The 18,249-nt window shown below is 41.8% G+C and overlaps 1 protein-coding gene across 3 annotated transcripts; it reads right to left on the minus strand.

Annotated features, from left to right (window-relative positions):
* Positions 1 to 292: 292 nt before the first annotated feature.
* On the minus strand, positions 293 to 17,941 carry LOC115010818 (uncharacterized). 3 transcript variants are annotated; one of them, XM_029435627.1, is made up of 26 exons: positions 17,834 to 17,941; positions 16,995 to 17,134; positions 16,699 to 16,844; positions 16,401 to 16,557; positions 14,689 to 16,148; positions 12,147 to 12,296; positions 11,815 to 11,913; positions 11,181 to 11,430; positions 11,027 to 11,089; positions 10,770 to 10,879; positions 10,514 to 10,651; positions 9,784 to 9,891; positions 9,491 to 9,632; positions 7,624 to 8,169; positions 7,469 to 7,513; positions 7,161 to 7,240; positions 6,521 to 6,633; positions 5,655 to 5,841; positions 5,065 to 5,149; positions 4,473 to 4,618; positions 4,245 to 4,335; positions 3,645 to 3,793; positions 3,248 to 3,333; positions 2,983 to 3,052; positions 2,729 to 2,853; positions 293 to 1,262 (listed from the first exon to the last, which is right to left on the minus strand). In XM_029435627.1, exons 2-26 carry the CDS (start codon positions 17,119 to 17,121, stop codon positions 1,064 to 1,066), a joined length of 4,872 nt encoding a protein of 1,623 aa, XP_029291487.1. In that variant the 5' UTR covers positions 17,122 to 17,134; positions 17,834 to 17,941; the 3' UTR covers positions 293 to 1,063. The 3 variants fall into 3 exon arrangements, with proteins under 3 accessions (XP_029291487.1, XP_029291485.1, XP_029291486.1); XM_029435625.1 differs by having other exon boundaries at positions 10,514 to 10,657; XM_029435626.1 differs by lacking the exon at positions 17,834 to 17,941 and adding an exon at positions 17,244 to 17,701 and having other exon boundaries at positions 10,514 to 10,657.
* Between the last annotated feature and the right edge of the window lie 308 nt (positions 17,942 to 18,249).

The following is an 18,249-nucleotide window of genomic DNA, read 5'->3' on the forward strand; positions in this document are numbered from 1 at the left end:
AAGTATTTGGATCTTCATATTTATTCAGTTAACCAATTACATTTTCTGTAAATGTCATTTTAACACATGAATGCTGTTTTAAAGATTTATTTACACTGCCAGGAATACATACAGGTAAGGGTAAGAAAGGAACCCTTTAATAAATCACCTACAGTATGAGATAATAAAAAAAATGTAAATACAACTATACAAATTCATTTAGATACATTACATGGTAATTATGAGGTAAAAATAATAGATAACAGATAACAAACTTCCGCTATGGGACACAAGTGAAATAAAGAAGCCATCCCTGGGATCATTATGAGATTTATTTCAGTTTTTGGTCTTGTCAACAATCCAACAATCACTTGCCCAAATATTCACCATGCCCTCTAAAAATAATAATACAAATATATATATATTTGGTACAGTAGAGATGATATGGATATTTCAGTTTCCCCTCCACACTTGAACATTGATTGAACATTAACACGTCTCAATCCATTCCTCTGATGTTTTGTGCTAAAATACTGTCCAGTCCACTTACACCAAAAACAAAATCAGTTCTCAAAAACATTTGTTCATGATACATGAGTCAGAATAGATCACGCTTTGTATTTTATACGATCATCGGTCAATGTGGCCACGTACCTCAGTAGTCTTGCATTATCACAAACACTTTATCAGAAGAGAAGTAGTAAATGTAAACATTTGGTGTCAATTGTTGCTAACAATAGTATGTCAGTTACAGCCAGTTCAACAAGTATTACATATATATATATACACAATAACAAACACAATTTAATGTAGGATCATTATCTGCCATCTTTTGTGGCTTTGGAGGACAAAGTGTTGGCTGTGCACACAAACTGCATAAGTGACACAATGCAAGATACTTGAGTGCATAGGTGACAACATGGCCCAAAAAAGCCTGTCTGTGAGCTGGCTTATAAAAAGTTGTAGAATCCTCCATACTTCATTTATGCTCCACCAAGTGACATGTAGTGGCGGAAATAACCCTCCACACAATCACACACATTCTATACACAACCTAACCTCCCCTATCTCAGTTGCTGCACTTTTAGAGAGGGGTGACGGGGAGGTGGTGGGCGACGGAGGTGGTGGACGAAGGAAGCAGCTCCTCACAGGCAAAATAGTCCTTCAGCGGAGCGAAGAGGTGACGGATGACCGGCACGCACCACGCCTTCCCCAGCACCTTCTGCCTCTGAAGACGGGTCATGTTCCTTACGTCGGTGTAATGTTTGGGGAAACCAAAGATCCTGGTGGAGAATAAAGGAGAAGGCACGTAGGTGTTAGCTGAAGTTCAACTTATATAATAATAATAATAATAATAATAATAATAATAATAATAATAATAATAATATTGAAATTATATATATATATAATTTTTTATATATTTATTATTGTTATATAAATATATTTAAAAGAAATACATATATATTCTTTTTAAATATATTTATATAATAATAATAAATATATAAAAAATTATATATATAATAATAATAATAAATATATTATATTATAATAAATATATATATATATATATATGTATATATAAAATAATAAATATATATATATAATAATAAATATATATATAATTGCGTCTTATATATATTTTTTTTATATATTTTATTACATATTTACTACTTGTTAGTCTTTAATGAAGCCTCCCAGCGAAAGCATTTTACACGCTTGTTCTTGTATAACTATATAATTCTTGAGTGACAATTAACATCTTGAATCAAGTTAATCATCTTTGATAATTGATTTATCATGTAAGTCAAGCAAAAATGCAAAATAATCTCTGGTTCCAGCTCCTTAAATATGAATATTTGCTGGTCTTCTTATTCTTTTATGACGGTAAACGGAATATCTTGAGGTTTTGGACCATTGGTCGAACAAGACATGTGAAGACTTACTTTTTCTCATGTCTAATGTTTTATACACCAAATGATTAATTGAGGAAATAAATGGCGGATTCATTAAAGAGTTGGGGCTGACTGTCAAACTGTCAGAATGACACTTCTGTTGAAATGCCCTCAAGCAGTTTGCTGCAGCCACACGTGTTACGTACACCAGCATAGTAAAAGAAAATCTTAATTGTCCCTATAATTGGTTTTGTTGGGTTGCTACCCTATGATTATCTGGCTCCAGGACAGCACGTTGGGAGCTGCTGCGAGAGAAGTTCACACATTCTGTGGATAAAGATGATCTCAGACATACAGGTGATCAGAGTAACGTGTGTTGGCTTTCTCTTCTGAGCCCAGAGACACCTGCGTACAACAATGAAGACTAAAAAAGTCCAGAGTGGCAAAATTCACTTACACGAGTAACAGAGTCAAAACATAAAACTGGCTTTGAAAAGAAAACGTCTTTTAAAGCAGACCAAGTTATTTATTTCCTGATTTATTTTGGTATACTCCTCCTTGTCTCTCCTTTCAGATACTTCACTTCCTGCCCTCGTGTGTGATTCCCTGCCCCGCCCTGATCAGGTTCACCTGTTCCTCATCACCTCCCCTCCCTTGTGTATTTAGTCTCTGCTCCCTCCCTTTGTCTGGTCTGTTTCAGTAAGCGTCCCAGATATATTCCTTGCGTCGAGTATTTTTGTTACTCCGTTCAGTTTACTGTTTCTTTTTGCCTTTTTAAGTAAAGAGGGTTCCTGCTGGTGCCAGAGCAACACTGTGATTACAAACAAACTCTTAAACATAATTATTATGATGCCTACTTTTCTAGTTCAGTGATCCAGAGGTTGTCCTCTCTGCCGCTCTGGAGGACAGGCAGCAGAGATCTGAGTCCTTTGCCCTGCTTCAGAGAGTTTGCATTGGTGGTGATCGTCCTCACCTTGGTGACCTGGAATACAAACGACAACGTGAGTCATTATTTATCCCTTTCTTTTTAATGATCATAAATCAGAATTGTTTTGTGAAAAGGCACATTCAGCACGTAAAGTAGAGGGACTGTAGATGTTCAGTCACTGACCCTGGCTTCTCTACTGATCTCTAAACAGTCCTGGAGATTCAGCTTGTCGTTCTGGGACGCTATGATGGGTCTGATGGGAGATGAGCAACAAACACGCAAACTTTATTTTCTACTTCTGTTTTTTGAAAACAGGGAAATGAAAGAGAACACTTTGAAAAGCAGAAACACAAACTATAGTAGACCGACGTGACCACAATAACATATTACTCAAGTCAGAAACAGTTCGTAATACAACCTTTAATTTCTGTTTAATCGATCGCCTCACCTGCTCATCCCCGGGATGTTTCCCCAGAAGTAACGCGCTCTGTGAGCTGGGCTAACTTTGACTGCGTCCACCAGCACCGGGTTGCACTGTCGAAGAATCAGACCGCAGCAGTCACTCTCTGACTTTAGAACATGTTAAAGAATAATAGCAGCGCAATAAGGAAGGAAAACAGGAAGGCAGAGGACAAAGAAACAGGAAGAAGAAGAAGAAGAAGAAGAAGAAGAAGAAGAAGAAGAAGAAGAAGAAGAAGAAGAAGAAGAAGAAGAAGAAGAAGAAGAAGAAGAAGAAGAAGAAGAAGAAGAAGAAGAAGAAGAAGAAGAAGAAGAAGAAGAAGAAGAAGAAGAAGAAGAAGAAGAAGAAGAGTGCTCAAGATAAAAAACAACTGGACGGGGCGAACCTCGAGGAAGCGGCAGATGTTGACTTTGTCATGCGTGTTCATGAAGACCACGTTCTCAAACAGCCAGAAGAACGGCTTGGGGTCTTCCTCTCGGGGCTTCAGCAGCTGAAGGATGCGGTAGAACTCAAAGAACAGCCTGCCGGTGCCCTCTGCAGGAGAGAGGAGGGAATTACAGCAAAGCAGAAAGGCTCCTTGATATTGCCCTCGTTTCAAACACTAATATAAATATAATCTGCATAACAATGGCGATCTGATCAAAGCATTGCAGAGGCCAGAAATATTCTTCACACGGATCTCATCTGTTTATCTTGGGATATTGTAGACAAATGAAATACGGAGCCGGGAGAGGGGGCTAATATTCCAAGAAGATAATACCCCGTCGTGGTTTATAACTGATCAGGTGTGACATTAAGGATTTCTTCCTTTAGTTATTTGATTAACTGGGTAAATCTACAAACAAAACTGCTTATTTTGTCTGAACAGTCCAAAAACTTTTACTTTTTGAATTTACAAATATGTGGAAGTCGACTGTTTGGCATTAATTACACAATTAATAAATTCTTATTTGAAGACTAAGTGCATTACAACACAGTCACATACCATAGAGGCCTTTCCTAGACGGGTTGACGATGGAGAGGTCGTTACAGGGGCTGCCGCCGATCAGCAAATCAAACGGACCCCACCGCTCGATCTGTCAAAGAGGAACACGGCGCTGGTTCAGGTTGTGTGTTCAATGGTTAATGTTGGGTTATAAATGACTCAAAACAACAAGATGAGACTTTCAAACTGAAAATCAAGAAGAAGAATTGTAAGGATATGAATACATACATGTTCCTGGTTGATGAACCGGGCGTCACCGACATGGATGATCTTCCCATCGTGGTTGACGGTCGCCACAGCAATCGAATCCTCGCAAATCTCTGAGGCAACACATTTCTCCACTTTGAAGCCGAGATCCTTCAGGACCAGGTAGCCTGAACAAATCCAGACACACAAACATGTCAGGAAGAAAACTCCTAAGGAATAAGATCCTCTGATCAAACTCTTAATACTATACAAGCTATACTATCCCGAGGAGGAACACATTTCCTAAAAGCATCGTAAGAATAAGCTGTTAAAAATCTATCCGAGGAACCTTCCTTACTACGAGGCGTTTCCTTTAAAGCATCGTAAGAGAAATGATCGTACATTAATGAATTAACATTTTGGTTTAATATGAGCTTAAAAGTAATGTCTGCCTTCAGTTCTCAGAACAACTCCAGGACTAAACAACTTACTGTTCAAAGATTAAAGTGAATTCATCTTCAGACGGCCGACTGTTAGATAATTATGCGCTCGCTCTTAAATACGATAAACTCGTACAGAAATGTACCAAACAATCATTATTGGGGAAGGAGGCCCGGGGGTGTGTGTGACTCACCTGTTGCTATGCCATCGAACAGTGACAGAACTCGGACTGGTCTGCGCAGGTTTGCAGGGATGGACGGGTAAACACGATGAGGCTCCTACAAGTAACAACAGAGTGATAACGTGTTGAAGGGAAACGAGTTTCCTACAAGGAAATTCCATAAGACTTAAGTTTGTGTTTGTGAAACTTCATTTATAACAACTTCCTAATGTTGACACTAAGTTGTCACATTACTAAATACACACTGTGCTTAGGGTTGTATACCGCTCGTCTACACTAATCCTTTTATTTAAAGTCATTTATTTAATTTGTGATCTTAAATAAACAATTACTGGAAAAACACAAGCTGTATTTATGAGTTTAATATTTCATTAATACTTTTTCTATCCGAAATTTCTAATTTATCACAAATGTTCTGTAGATTGAAAAAGCTAATTTACTTTAATGCTATTAAAATGATCATGTTTCTGATTGGAGACCAGAAGTCTAAGTGACAGTAAACGATTCATTCATTCATTTGTAGATCAGGCAGACAATTAAGTGGCAACTTTGACTTTTACATTTAATGCGTGTAATGTTTGACAAATCTGTTGATCACTCACAAACTCCATGGCGCTGTTGTTGGCGAATAACTCCTGAACACGAATGCTCCAGTCCTTTCTGGGGACCAGCGCACCAGCGCGGGGTCGATGAGGCTGACACAAGTAGCAGATCCACGGGTCCAGCAGCTTCAACGAATCAAACGTCCCCGGGCTGACGAGAATGTTCAGACAGTCCTCGCAGTAAGATCTGCAGAGGAAGAGAAGGACGGGGGACCGGGGGGGGGACGGGAGACAATTAAAAACACACAGTATGTTCATTTCTGCCACTAGAGGTCTCTCAATGAAAACGTAGACTCTGATGACGTTGCTGGAAATGGATAATTCGTGTTATGTCATTTCTTTCCAACGTACCATCGGATGAGTCGACTACCCATACAGCTACTGTAGCCAACGAGATGTTGCACATTCAATCGTGGCGTGGCCCTGCGCTGTCATCCGCGGTCAAAACAATCAAACTAAAAATGTCTTTGACTCATTAGATCGGTGGCTGGCATGAAACACTGGTCAGCTGGATCAATACTGAAATATCATTTCAATAAATTAGGTTTCTACAGGATAAATGTCATGCAATTAATGACACACACATACTGCGTGGCTGTATTACTGTTGCTGAGTATAAATCTGTGACATTTAATTATCATCTGGTGTTTGGCGGGGGTAAAAGGGAGATGACGCCTTTACCCTCATTAAAATGATTCTATTGGTTTGAACACTTTTGAAACATTGGAATAATGTAAGTACAAAACGTATAAAAGATAGTTGTTTTTAGACATTTTAATACTGAAATATTACATATTATACCTTTAAACTAATAAAGACTCAACTTGTTCCTTTATATTTAGATAGTTATTCAAAGATAAACAAACCTGCAGCAGCTATTGTTGCCGCACAGTATGACCTCCAGTCCAGAGCAGCAGATGGTGCAGTACGACTGATATCCATCTTCATCGTAACGATACAGAGTTTCTGTTAAGTTATCCTGCAGGGACACAGACAGGGACACAGACAGGGACACAGACAGGGTCACAGACAGGGTCACAGACAGGTCAGACAGGGACACAGACAGGGACACAGACAGTCAGACAGGGACACAGACAGGGACACAGACAGCATCAGAGTCACAGACAGGGACACAGACACAGACAGGGTCACAGACAGGGTCACAGACAGGGACACAGACAGCGTCAGAGTCACAGACAGGGACACAGACAGCGTCAGAGTCACAGACAGGGACACAGACAGCGTCAGAGACGGGGACACAGACAGCGTCACAGACAGGGACACAGACAGCGGTTAGGACACGTTATAGCACCGGAGGAAAAGCAGTGTTGAGCTTCATACTTCACACATTCAGAGTACAGTCGCTCTTACTGCTGCTTGTAACACACACACACACACACACACACACACACACACACACACACACACACACACACACACACACACACACACACACACACACACACACACACACACACACACACACACACACACACGATTTCTTACTTTACACTCCGAGCAGAGGCTGCCTTTAAACAGAGGGTGAAATATCTCCACGTCTTCAGTCCCACAACACAAACAGAAGTCTGCACACACAATATAAAACAGAATGCAACTCTAGTTACATACCACATCCTACTTATTATGTTTTAACATTAGACATTTTACAAACTCAAGATTCATTTAAAGGTTTTATTGGAGGATTAGCAATTCTTACAATTGTGTGCACATAAAACATAACCACTAATCATTTCACCATCCAGCACGACAAAATCAAATATGTATGCTTAAAGGTAATAAATGTCAACACTCACCTTCAATATCCAGCTTCCTGTCCCTGATCCTACGAACAGTCTGCTCTGAAATGAAAGAAAGGAATAACTAAATGAGACTTGACAACAATAGAGGTATAATCTTCTTTGGCTGAATAAAAAACATTTGAAGCTTAATGATAGATTTAATTTGGTACCTCTGAGCTTCTGGTCCGGCTGTGTGTACGTGTTGGTCGAATGGTTGACCTTATTGTAAGATTTGGTGAAGTTCTTCTTCATGTCATCATCATGAAATCCATCAAAACTTAATTTCTTCTTCTGAACCTTCCCTCCTTTACACCCTCCCTTAGCCTTCCCTCTCCCCAATCTTCCTCCCCAGTCATCTCTCTCTCCCTCTCGGGACACCTTCTCCTTCATGACTGCTTTAGTGACTTTTCCCGCTAAATCAAATCCTTCTGAAGCAGGTTTTCCACCTCTGTGGGAGGACGCCACGTCCACGGACGCCTCGTCCACGGACGCCGGCACCACCTTCATCTCGATGCTGTTTATGTTGCTCTTGCTGCTTATCGGGGTGGAGGTGCTGAGGGACGGGGTGGAGGTGCTGAGGGACGGGGTGGAGGAGCTGAGGGACGGGGTGGAGGAGCTGAGGGACGGGGTGGAGGAGCTGAGGGACGGGGTGGAGGAGATGGCCTTCGGGAAGAGTTTCTGCTTCACCTTCAGGCTGTTGTTGTTTGTAGTAACACCTGGACAGAGACATACATGTGAGCATCAGACAGCAGTGAAGATCAGTCACCATGATGCGTACAATGTGTAGATCAGATCGTCTCCGCTCTTACTTAGTCTATATTAGTACGTGTGGCTGTTTATTACCCAGAGGCTGCTACTGATTATAATATATACACAGCATTATTATATTGGCTATGCATGCTAAACTTCCTATGCTTCACCTGTAGCGTGGCCTTTCACCCAGAGTGAAAGTTGGGACTCTGACCACTATAGAGCTGCAGGGAGGATAATAATGCAGAATATTAAAGAACCTGTCTTTGAACATAACATCACTCTACAGCAGTGGTTCCCAAACGTTGTGCCGTGAGACTAATCCCGGTGTGCCGTGGGATTTTGAAACAATTAGGCCTATTGCATTTAACTATAGACAAGGTTTGTGATTTACTTCAGTGTTTCCTCTAAGTGTACTGCTCTGCGGGAGGCTGCCTGGGCTGGATCGTGTGTGTGTGTGTGTGTGTGTGTGTGTGTGGCTCCGTCCTTCGCGATGCAGAGGAGAGAATGTAAATACGCAAAGCAACTGAAATGTGCACATACATTAGATAAATAACATAAGCGCTTAGTTTATTTAATAAAAGAGACCTGTTCAATGTGAAAAGTGAGTTGTGAATATAAAAAACAAGAATTTCAGGGAGGGGCGCAGGGTTCCGTTGGGAGGGGGCGCAGCGCAGGGAAGCACTGTACTTTATCGGTACTTTGTCCTACACACTTATTTCACAATATAGAAACAATAGGTCTTATATGCTTTGGCCTAAATATAAATAAACATAATCATTAAAAAAATAATGTGTCAAAGCGAAGCCGTTTTAGCCGTTTGTGCATGGTGGGAAATATTAGAGTGTGACACATCACAGGCTCTCTCCTAGTGTGAAGGAGAACAGCTTCTTACAAGGACTCAATAAATGTTCACAGAGTGATGACAGTGACACGATGTGTTATAGAGGGGATTCTGCCCGGATATGAACACAGGTGTGCCTTGGCCACAGAAGGTTTGGGAACTCTACAGTATATTATGTGGTTCATTCCGCAGGACTAGATTAGCTAATTATTTGAAAAAATCTAATCTACTATATTTGTCTATTGCGTCGCTTTGTGGCGATGTTAAAGCAAATATTACAGCTAATAAACTTGAAAAATGTGAGTTAGTAGTTAGTTAGTGAACTAACTACAGGGACAGTCTCCCTGGAGCAGCTCAGGGTTAAGTGCCTTTAACCCCCCCCCCCCGCACATGAAGGTACTCGGTAAATCTATTCAGGCTCTTTAGAAGTCAGATGTTCATACCACTTGTGGCAGCTGTAGGTGTGAGTCCGTCCGGCCCGGTGGGCTGAAAGCCTTCAAAGGCCCAGTCCAACATCTGCTTCAGCAGCTCGTCCCGATCCTCAACACACGCAGGAAAGTGCTTCTTACAGCGGAGCGCTGCCTCCTGATGAAACGCACATAAACATGTAAGCAGGAGCACAAATATGACTCGCACATCTGAACTCTCCATGAGCAGTGTGTGTTGTGTTGTCTGAGCAGTTACAACAACAGTGCTGTTTATGTTTATCAGGAAACACGCAGAAAGACACTCAGACCTGCAGGGACAAGAAGATGGCGTCTTGGTAGATGACGCGGGTGGCGAAGGAGTTGGAAGAGAAGTTCTGGGCGAAGGCAGCGAAAGGTTTCAGAGCTTCCAAACTGATCTGGAATCAGAGCAGAGATATAAAAATTAATATCAGTTACTTAAAATGATGCTTGGCAATGTGTAGGCGTTGGACCCAAACTCAACGAGCAACAAGATACCACCCCGATACGACACCTTGTATTAGAAAGACGCTTTAATACATATTTAATTAAGAACGTGAAACTTTAGGGATTTAAAAAGCCGTCAGAGTAAAGATCTGTAGTTTTGATGATGTCATCAACAGTGGTCCAGGCCTTCATGTTGATGCACCAAACACAGGAATCATCTGGTGAAGATGTGGCAATGTTGTGCCGCTCTACTCGCTACTTTTGGTTTTCCATCAGCAAAAGTTGCGAGTAGCACCTGGTACCTTTGTTGGCAGGCGTGCCGAGTCAATACAAGCAGGTGGGGTTCAAATACTGAAGACCCCTGATTGGTCAGAGAGAAACGTGTGTGTGTGTGTGGTGCCGTCTCTCTGCCCGCTGAGCAGCTGCTCTCACTAGCTCTTTGGGGGCAGACCGTTAAACCAGGGAAATAAAATCACCAAAACAACAAATGGCTTCACTTTGAATATGAAGCAATTATTATTATTATTATTATTATTATTTTAGTTTGTGTAGAAACGTTCTCCTCCGACTCACCTGAGCGGACATGTTCTGTCCGTACCACTCCACCATCCTCCACTCAGGAAGCTGATCCTCTCCCGTGCAGGGTATAATGATGGCTGGCCAGCAAGAGAAGCCCTCCAGCTGACCCCAGACCAGCTCCCCCATCGTAGCCTGTAACACACACACACACACACACACTAATAAATTAACAGTATGATATAGTAAGATATTAGTACTTTTTTTTAAATTAGTGGTTGTAAATTTGCTAATTGGAATAATCCGATTTTACCAGCAATTCTGCCGATTTGGGTGTTCTTGTTAAACTCATGCAGCCGTCATCTTCATCTTCATCTTCATCATCCTCGACGATGGCAGACTTTTCCTGTAGAGTTCTTTCACCTATAACAACAGTGACAATAACTTCTAAATGTGTTTCCATACAGAATATGAATAAACACTTGATAACATCAAGGCTCTGCTTCTGTACATCTTCAATCGAAGAAGTAATAACTAATTAAACGAGATCATTAACTCCACGTTTCTTACTTTCTGCCTTTATTAGTCTGCTGGTTCGACTTATTTTGGATTCTTCGGTGACATCGACCACATCTGATGAAGAGGAAGCGGTCACGTTGGTGTTATTATTAGATTTACCTCATTAGTGAAATGTTCATGTCTATGCAGCTGGAACACGTCTTACCAGAAGAATTGTCTGTGAAGTCGGAGTCCTCCATGCCCCTGGAGCGTTTGGAGGGAAGCTGTAGACTGGGTTTGGGTTTGGGGTCAACGCTATCATCTGATGAAGTTTCATCTTTCTTCTTGTCTCCATAACCTGCCTGGACAAGTTTCCTTAGTGACTTTTTACAGCGGCGGCGTTTTCCTGCCCAATTGCATTGTTGGGGTAAAGCTTTGGGAGTTTCCTTGCTGTTAGGAAGAGCCTTGTTGAACACCTTGAGATGGGAGCAAACACACACACACACACACATTTATCATCACATAAATCCATGAGAGGGGAAGTAAAGAACACGTATGCGGGATGAATTGAAATGTATAAAGATTACTGACACAAACAGAACTGTTTAGAGACAAAGCAACAAATGGAATGAAAATGGACGATTTGGAGTCTTCGTTTAAAACTGTGAAACTTAGACGGCAGCAGCACAAAGCTTAACTTCCTGTCTGGTTCTCCTGTAACGGGGGGCGTGCTGCCCGCCATACACCGCACAACCCCACTTAAACACATCCTGGAAAGATCTTACCTTAAAGATAAGATCATTTGTGAATATGGCGTCGAACCCCAAGCCTTCTGTACAGGTTTAGCTCTCAACACTCACCTTAGCAAACACCTGCGTCCTGCGAAGAGAGCTCGGCAGCGCCAGGAGGGTCAGGAGGAGTTTACGCAGAGCAGAGTTCTGTCTGGTGACATGCAGCATCTGTACAGACGACACAGGAGCCTCTTGTAATGACATTTGATGGCTACAGAACTAGAACATTATCTACGATATCAAAAACTGTATGACGGTAAAACAACAAACTATTTAATTTAGGAACTGTGATGTCACTCAAGGGGACCGATAAGCTCGGTACGTCCCTAATAACCTGAGCAGTTCACACCAGGATTAACTCCAGCAGTTATACATTTCATTCAACAGCTGGTGGTGTTTACCTTCGTCCAGCAATGACTCTGTTCCTCCTTTACAGTGTTGAAGAAACGGGTGTAGTCGAATCCCAGTATCTGTCTCTCTGCAACCGCATCACTAAACAGACCGAGCTGATCCCCCAACTCTGACAGCACATTCCTGGACAATCTATTACCCTGAAGGGAAAACACAGGAAGCATTATACAGGTGGAGTATTATACAGGTGGAGTAGCATTATACAGGTGGAGTATTATACAGGTGTAGCATTATACAAGTGGTGTAGTATTATACAGGTGGTGTAGCATTATACAGGTGATGTAGCATTATACAGGTGGTGTAGTATTATACAGGTGTAGTATTATACAGGTGGTGTAGCATTATACAGGTGTAGTATTATACAGGTGGAGTAGTAAACAGGTGGTGTAGTATTATACAGGTGGTGTAGCATTATACAGGTGGTGTAGTATTATACAGGTGTAGTATTATACAGGTGGTGTAGCATTATACAGGTGGTGTAGCATTATACAGGTGGTGTAGCATTATACAGGTGTAGTATTATACAGGTGTAGCATTATACAGGTGGTGTAGTATTATACAGGTGGAGCATTATACAGGTGTAGTATTATACAGGTGGAGTAGCATTATACAGGTGTAGTATTATACAGGTGGTGTAGCATTATACAGGTGTAGTATTATACAGGTGGTGTAGCATTATACAGGTGTAGTATTATACGGTGGTGGTAGCATTATACATGTGTGTAGTATTATACAGGTGGTGTAGCATTATACAGGTGGTGAGATTATACAGGGGTGTAGCATTATACAGGTGGTGTAGTATTATACAGGTGGTGTTAGTTATACAGTGGTGTAGATTATACAGGTGGTGTAGTATTATACAGGTGGTGTAGTATTATACAGGTGGGTAGCATTATAAGGTGGTATTAGTATGTATTATACAGGTGGTGTAGTATTATACAGGTGGTGTAGTTGTATTATACAGGTGGTGTAGCATTATACAGGTGGTGTAGCATTATACAGGTGGATGTAGCATTATACAGGTTGTGTAGCATTAATACAGGTGGTGTAGCATTATACAGGTGGTGTAGTATATATACAGGGTGGTATGTACAGGTGTGTAGTAATTATACAGGTGGTGTAGTATTATACAGGTGGTGTAGATTATATCAGGTGTGTAGTAGCTTATACAGGTGGTGTAGTAGATTATACAGGTGGTGTAGTATGTATATACAGGTGGTGTAGTATGTATATACAGGTGGTGTAGTATTATACAGGTGGTGTAGCATTATACAGGTGGTGTAGCATTATACAGGTGTAGTATTATACAGGTGGTGCAGCATTATACAGGTGGTGTAGCATTATACAGGTGTAGTATTATACAGGTGGTGTAAGCATTATACAGGTGGTTGGTAGTATTAATACAGGTGGTAGTATTTATACAGGTGGAGTAGCATTATACAGGTGGTGTAGCATTATACAGGTGTAGTATTATACAGGTGGAGTAGCATTATACAGGTGGTGTAGCATTATACAGGTGGTGTAGCATTATACAGGTGGTGTAGCATTATACAGGTGGTGTAGTATGTATTATACAGGTGGTGTAGTATGTATTATACAGGTGGTGTAGTATTATACAGGTGGTGTAGCAATTATCAAGGTGGTGTAGCATTATACAGGTGGTGTAGTATGTATTATACAGGTGGTGTAGTATGTATTATACAGGTGGTGTAGTATTATACAGGTGGTGTAGTATGTATTATAAAGGTGGTGTAGCATTATACAGGTGGTGTAGCATTATACAGGTGGTGTAGCATACAGATGATGTAGTATTATACAGGTGGTGTAGTGTTTATTATACAGGTGGTGTAGTATGTATTATAAAGGTGGTGTAGTATGTATTATACAGGTGGTGTAGTATGTATTATATTATACAGGTGGTGTAGTATGTATTATAAAGGTGGTGTAGTATGTATTATACAGGTGGTGTAGTATGTATTATAAAGGTGGTGTAGTATGTATTATACAGGTGGTGTAGTATGTATTATAAAGGTGGTGTAGTATTATACAGGTGAGGGCTCGGCTGCAGATCTTCTAGAGATTCAAGGCGTCTCCTTTCCTCCGTGTGATGAATGTAAGTATACAGTATATTGACATCTAGCAACAACACTAAAGTTTAAATGGTAATAATCTTAATATCTGAAGAATGTTTGTTTATGTTTATTATGTTTATTTATTTTGAACTCAACACTTAAAATAAAAGCCCTCTCTTGTTTTTCTGTCGCAAGAATTCCGTAATTTGTTAAAACAAGGCTTTTATTCTGAAATGTTTACATAAATATCTAAATAAAATGAATAGAGTACCATCTTACAATTGTGGATTATTAATATTATTTACAAATGAGCAGATGCTTCTCAACCTTATCTAAATATAAATGACATTTGTAATTAAATTAAATTAAACATTCCATTATTGACGGGCTTTATGGGTATTAATAAGCTATAGCTGGCATTAAGTCTCACTTAGTATAAACAAAAAATAAATGTTCTTACACTGATATTCTCCGAATGGTTCAGCACTTTGCTGATGTTCCTCAGTGCCACCTCCCCGAGATGCTCAGGAAGACTCTCCACTAAACTCTCTAGTGTTGCTATATAGAAAGCCACTGCATCCTTCAGGAAGTCCCTCCTCTCCCGTTCCCCCAGATCCACGACAGCGGTGGCCCACAGGAACTCTCTGGCACGAGAACCTACGAGCACCTCTGTTATGGGGAGCCGCTTCGTCCCGTTTTGGAGGAGAAGCAGGTCTCGCTTCCTGAGAAAGCGCTCTGTGATGGAGGGCCGGAGGAGACTGGCTGCGTAGGCGTGAACCAGCATGGACGTCAGCTGCAGCTCCACGGCCACGGCCGCTGTGCTGCGCTGCTGCAGTTCTTGGAGAGCTTCGATGGGCTCTAAAATGTGGCTGAGGAATATGAAGCGCAGTTGGAACTTCTGATCCATCAGCCGGGTTCTGATCCGGTCAGCAGCCTCTGCTTTCTCCAGTGACTTAAAATAGTCGACTAAAAGCCTCCAGCTGCTGGCTACCTTCTGCACAGCGTGGATGAAAAACAGACACTGTGCAGAGATAGGATGGGAGGGGTTATAAGACTCATCATCAAATAACCCTTTCAGACTGGCACTGACGGAGGGGCAGGTGTAGAAGTGGTGGTGGATGTCTGTAACCAGGTCAACCACGCAACTAAAGGAAGCCGAGAGTCCGGCCTGACATGCTCTTGCTGCCATCCCAGGGAGGCCGCAGAGGGATACTAACTTCGGGTTGAAAGCCTGGAGCTTGGACACAAACACCTGGCTCACCCCCGGGTGTGGAGCGTTACAGTAAAACACAGCGGCGTTGGACAGACAAAGGTCACATTTCTGCAGCGCCTCAATCAGAAGCTGTGCATCGGTATCTGCCGTGTGTGTGTCTGTGTTCGCCGAGGTTTGTGGATCAACAGTGTCAACACTCATCTGCAGCGTGAGCAGAGGCTTCACCACACTGACCCCCAAGCTCTGGTCAAAGTAGCCAATCAGGACAACACTTGTGTTCTGTCCTCCACCCAGCTCCACGCCCACATACAGGTAGAGGCAGTACGGCGAGGGTGAGCAGGCCTTAATGATGTCTGCGGCGTGGGTTGGACTCAAGATGGCAGAAACTGCACTTGTATTTAAGTTTGCCTTTGTGTCCACATTGTCGCTGCAGTATCTTCTGATGAAGTGCAGCAAAGTCTCACGGCTCCCTTCATCTCCTTTGTCTGCTGCTTGCTCCTCCTTCATCTCCTGCGCCTCTTCTTGCAAGGTCGTCTCCATTTTCTCTGTTTTCTGCTCCACAGACACATCCATCGCATCATCTTCATCGGATATCACTATCACATCTGCGTTCTTGTTTAAACTCTCCGTCGGTTTGACTTTTTTTGGTTCTTCCGCGGTTCTGCCCCCCATCTTTACGATGATCTCCAGTTTCTGGGGAGAGTTCTCTGAGGAATGACAATTTAAAACGGGATGAAAACACACACTATGAATGCTTTTCAGACACACAACACGTAATAGTGCTGGTTTCATATCATTAAAGTAAAGCTGCATTCACACCGTGCACGGTGGTCCATTCATCAAGTTATAATGCAACGCTGCGCTAATCACAGCAAAGACGAAAGGTGCAATCGTAATCTAACAAACATCAACCACACTGTTGTTATGTGTAATAATCCACAGACACACTCTGCTCCCACCTGAGTCAGCAGGAACCATACTCTGTCCACCTCGGGCCTCTAAGGCATGGTACTCCCTGTGCTCGCTTTTGTTCTTGTGAAACAGCGCATTAAACCACTGCAGGAAGATCAGAGCGACTGTAATGTCCTTCTTCATCAGCGCCTCCATGGGGATGTGCTGCAGAGAGATTAAATCTTATACTTGTGTTCATATCCACCACTGAACAGATTATGTTCAGGCTTTAGAAGTGTTTCCATCTGCTGATTAGTTTTCAGATTAACTAGTCGTTCACCACTTTTTGTTTTTTACAATACTCACTCGTATCACTCCAACTTTTCTGAATGCAGCTTGCAGTAAACTGTAGTTGTGGATAGCGTCCACCATGGAGTGGCTTTGGAATCGGACCCTGGCAAGATTCAGGGACTTCGGAAACAACCAGTCCATCAGCTGGCAAAAGGCTGCACCTGGATACACAAACACACAGCACACTAAAGTAATCAATAACGTGCAGTCAGGTGAGCAGAGTGCCCACCATCCACCAAAGTATACACAAAATATTCACTATAACAGCATAGCTCAGGATTGTTTGTTGAGGTTAGTGCATGTTGACCTACCTGTGCACACCTGCTCCACCTTTGTGAAGCCTGCCTGTAAAGTTTCATTGAGCCAGGCCAGCAGCTCGTAGCGGTTCGGTAGCATCGAAGTCACAGATACATTCACTGCCACGTTCCTCATGGCCATCTCCTTACGGGACCTGCACAGACGTGAGCATTGAAGTGTGAAAAACAAAACCGCTGAGCTAAAATCAGCTGTTTACAAATAGTTGTTTACACCAGGTTTTACCAGATCTACCTGTAACATACCGAAAGAGAAGCCACGATGGACCGTTTTACTGGAAACCATGCCAACAACAAACAATGAGAAATGTGCAACTGTTCAAACGCTGACTGTCACAGTAGCCGTGTAAAATAACGTGAATTAAATAATGTTCTTAACGTTTAATGTTGGCCATATGTTACAGTTGATCGACTGAACGGGTGGCTGTGGCTTAACTACGCAAAATGCCCGAAGTCAATGCGCAAGTAACAATAGCGTTAACCGTCAACAAACTACGAGTGTAACCAAACAGACAGAAGCTAGCTAGCGTATTTAAACTCCCCACGATTCAGCGAAATTAGTTTATTTTGGGAACTAGTTTAGCCAAACGTTTTATTTGGGGAAACAAGTAAGACGTTAGCCGGTGGGGCTACACAACGCACGCTAAAACGTGAGCTAACCGTAACTTTACTGCACGGGGACGTTGTCGCCCGTTGGAACGCGGCCGCCCGTTGACGTACAGCTGCGTTCATGAACGTTGTGTTCCGTAAAGAACTGGGAGTGAGTTGAAAAGTTAAATATAAATATAAATATATATATATATATATATATAAATGTAAATATATCGTCTACTCACCCTCTCTGCTACGTTCCTCCTTGTGGGTATTTAAACTATCAGGCTCAACACAACTCCTCCAACCGCTAAACCCGCCCCTCGATACCCGGCTCAGCTAACGTAAACCAGTTCTTAAAATGGGTGATGGTCAATGCTACGTAGTATAAATAGTAATAAACACAACAAAATTACTTAAAAAGTTCATTACTGTAAAAAATAAATCATAAAATAATGTCACTTAATTAACAGCTAATGTATGTACCTTTCTAACAACCACAGTGCTGTCACGTTTAAACTCGGTTAGCATGCGAAGCTAAGAAGGCTACGGTTAGCTTTTGTAGCTAGCTTTAGCAGTTTCCTTTATTTAAATTAGCACATTAGCTGCTAGCCGAATTACCAAAGCGCCGTAAATGCGGTAATGCTTGAGTTAAATATTT

This window comes from Cottoperca gobio, chromosome 7 (genome assembly GCF_900634415.1).
Source record: "Cottoperca gobio chromosome 7, fCotGob3.1, whole genome shotgun sequence".
In the NCBI taxonomy this organism is placed as follows: domain Eukaryota; kingdom Metazoa; phylum Chordata; class Actinopteri; order Perciformes; family Bovichtidae; genus Cottoperca; species Cottoperca gobio.

Coding starts and splice junctions, on each gene's coding strand:
- LOC115010818 (XM_029435625.1), bottom strand. CDS start 17,121: ATGGCCATGAGGAACGTGGCAGTGAATGTATCTGTGACTTCGATGCTA. Junction 9,633..9,783: donor CCATCTTCTTGTCCCTGCAG/GTCTGAGTGTCT, acceptor GCGTTTCATCAG/GAGGCAGCGCTCCGCTGTAA. Junction 5,842..6,520: donor GGCAACAATAGCTGCTGCAG/GTTTGTTTATCT, acceptor CTTCCTCTGCAG/ATCTTACTGCGAGGACTGTC.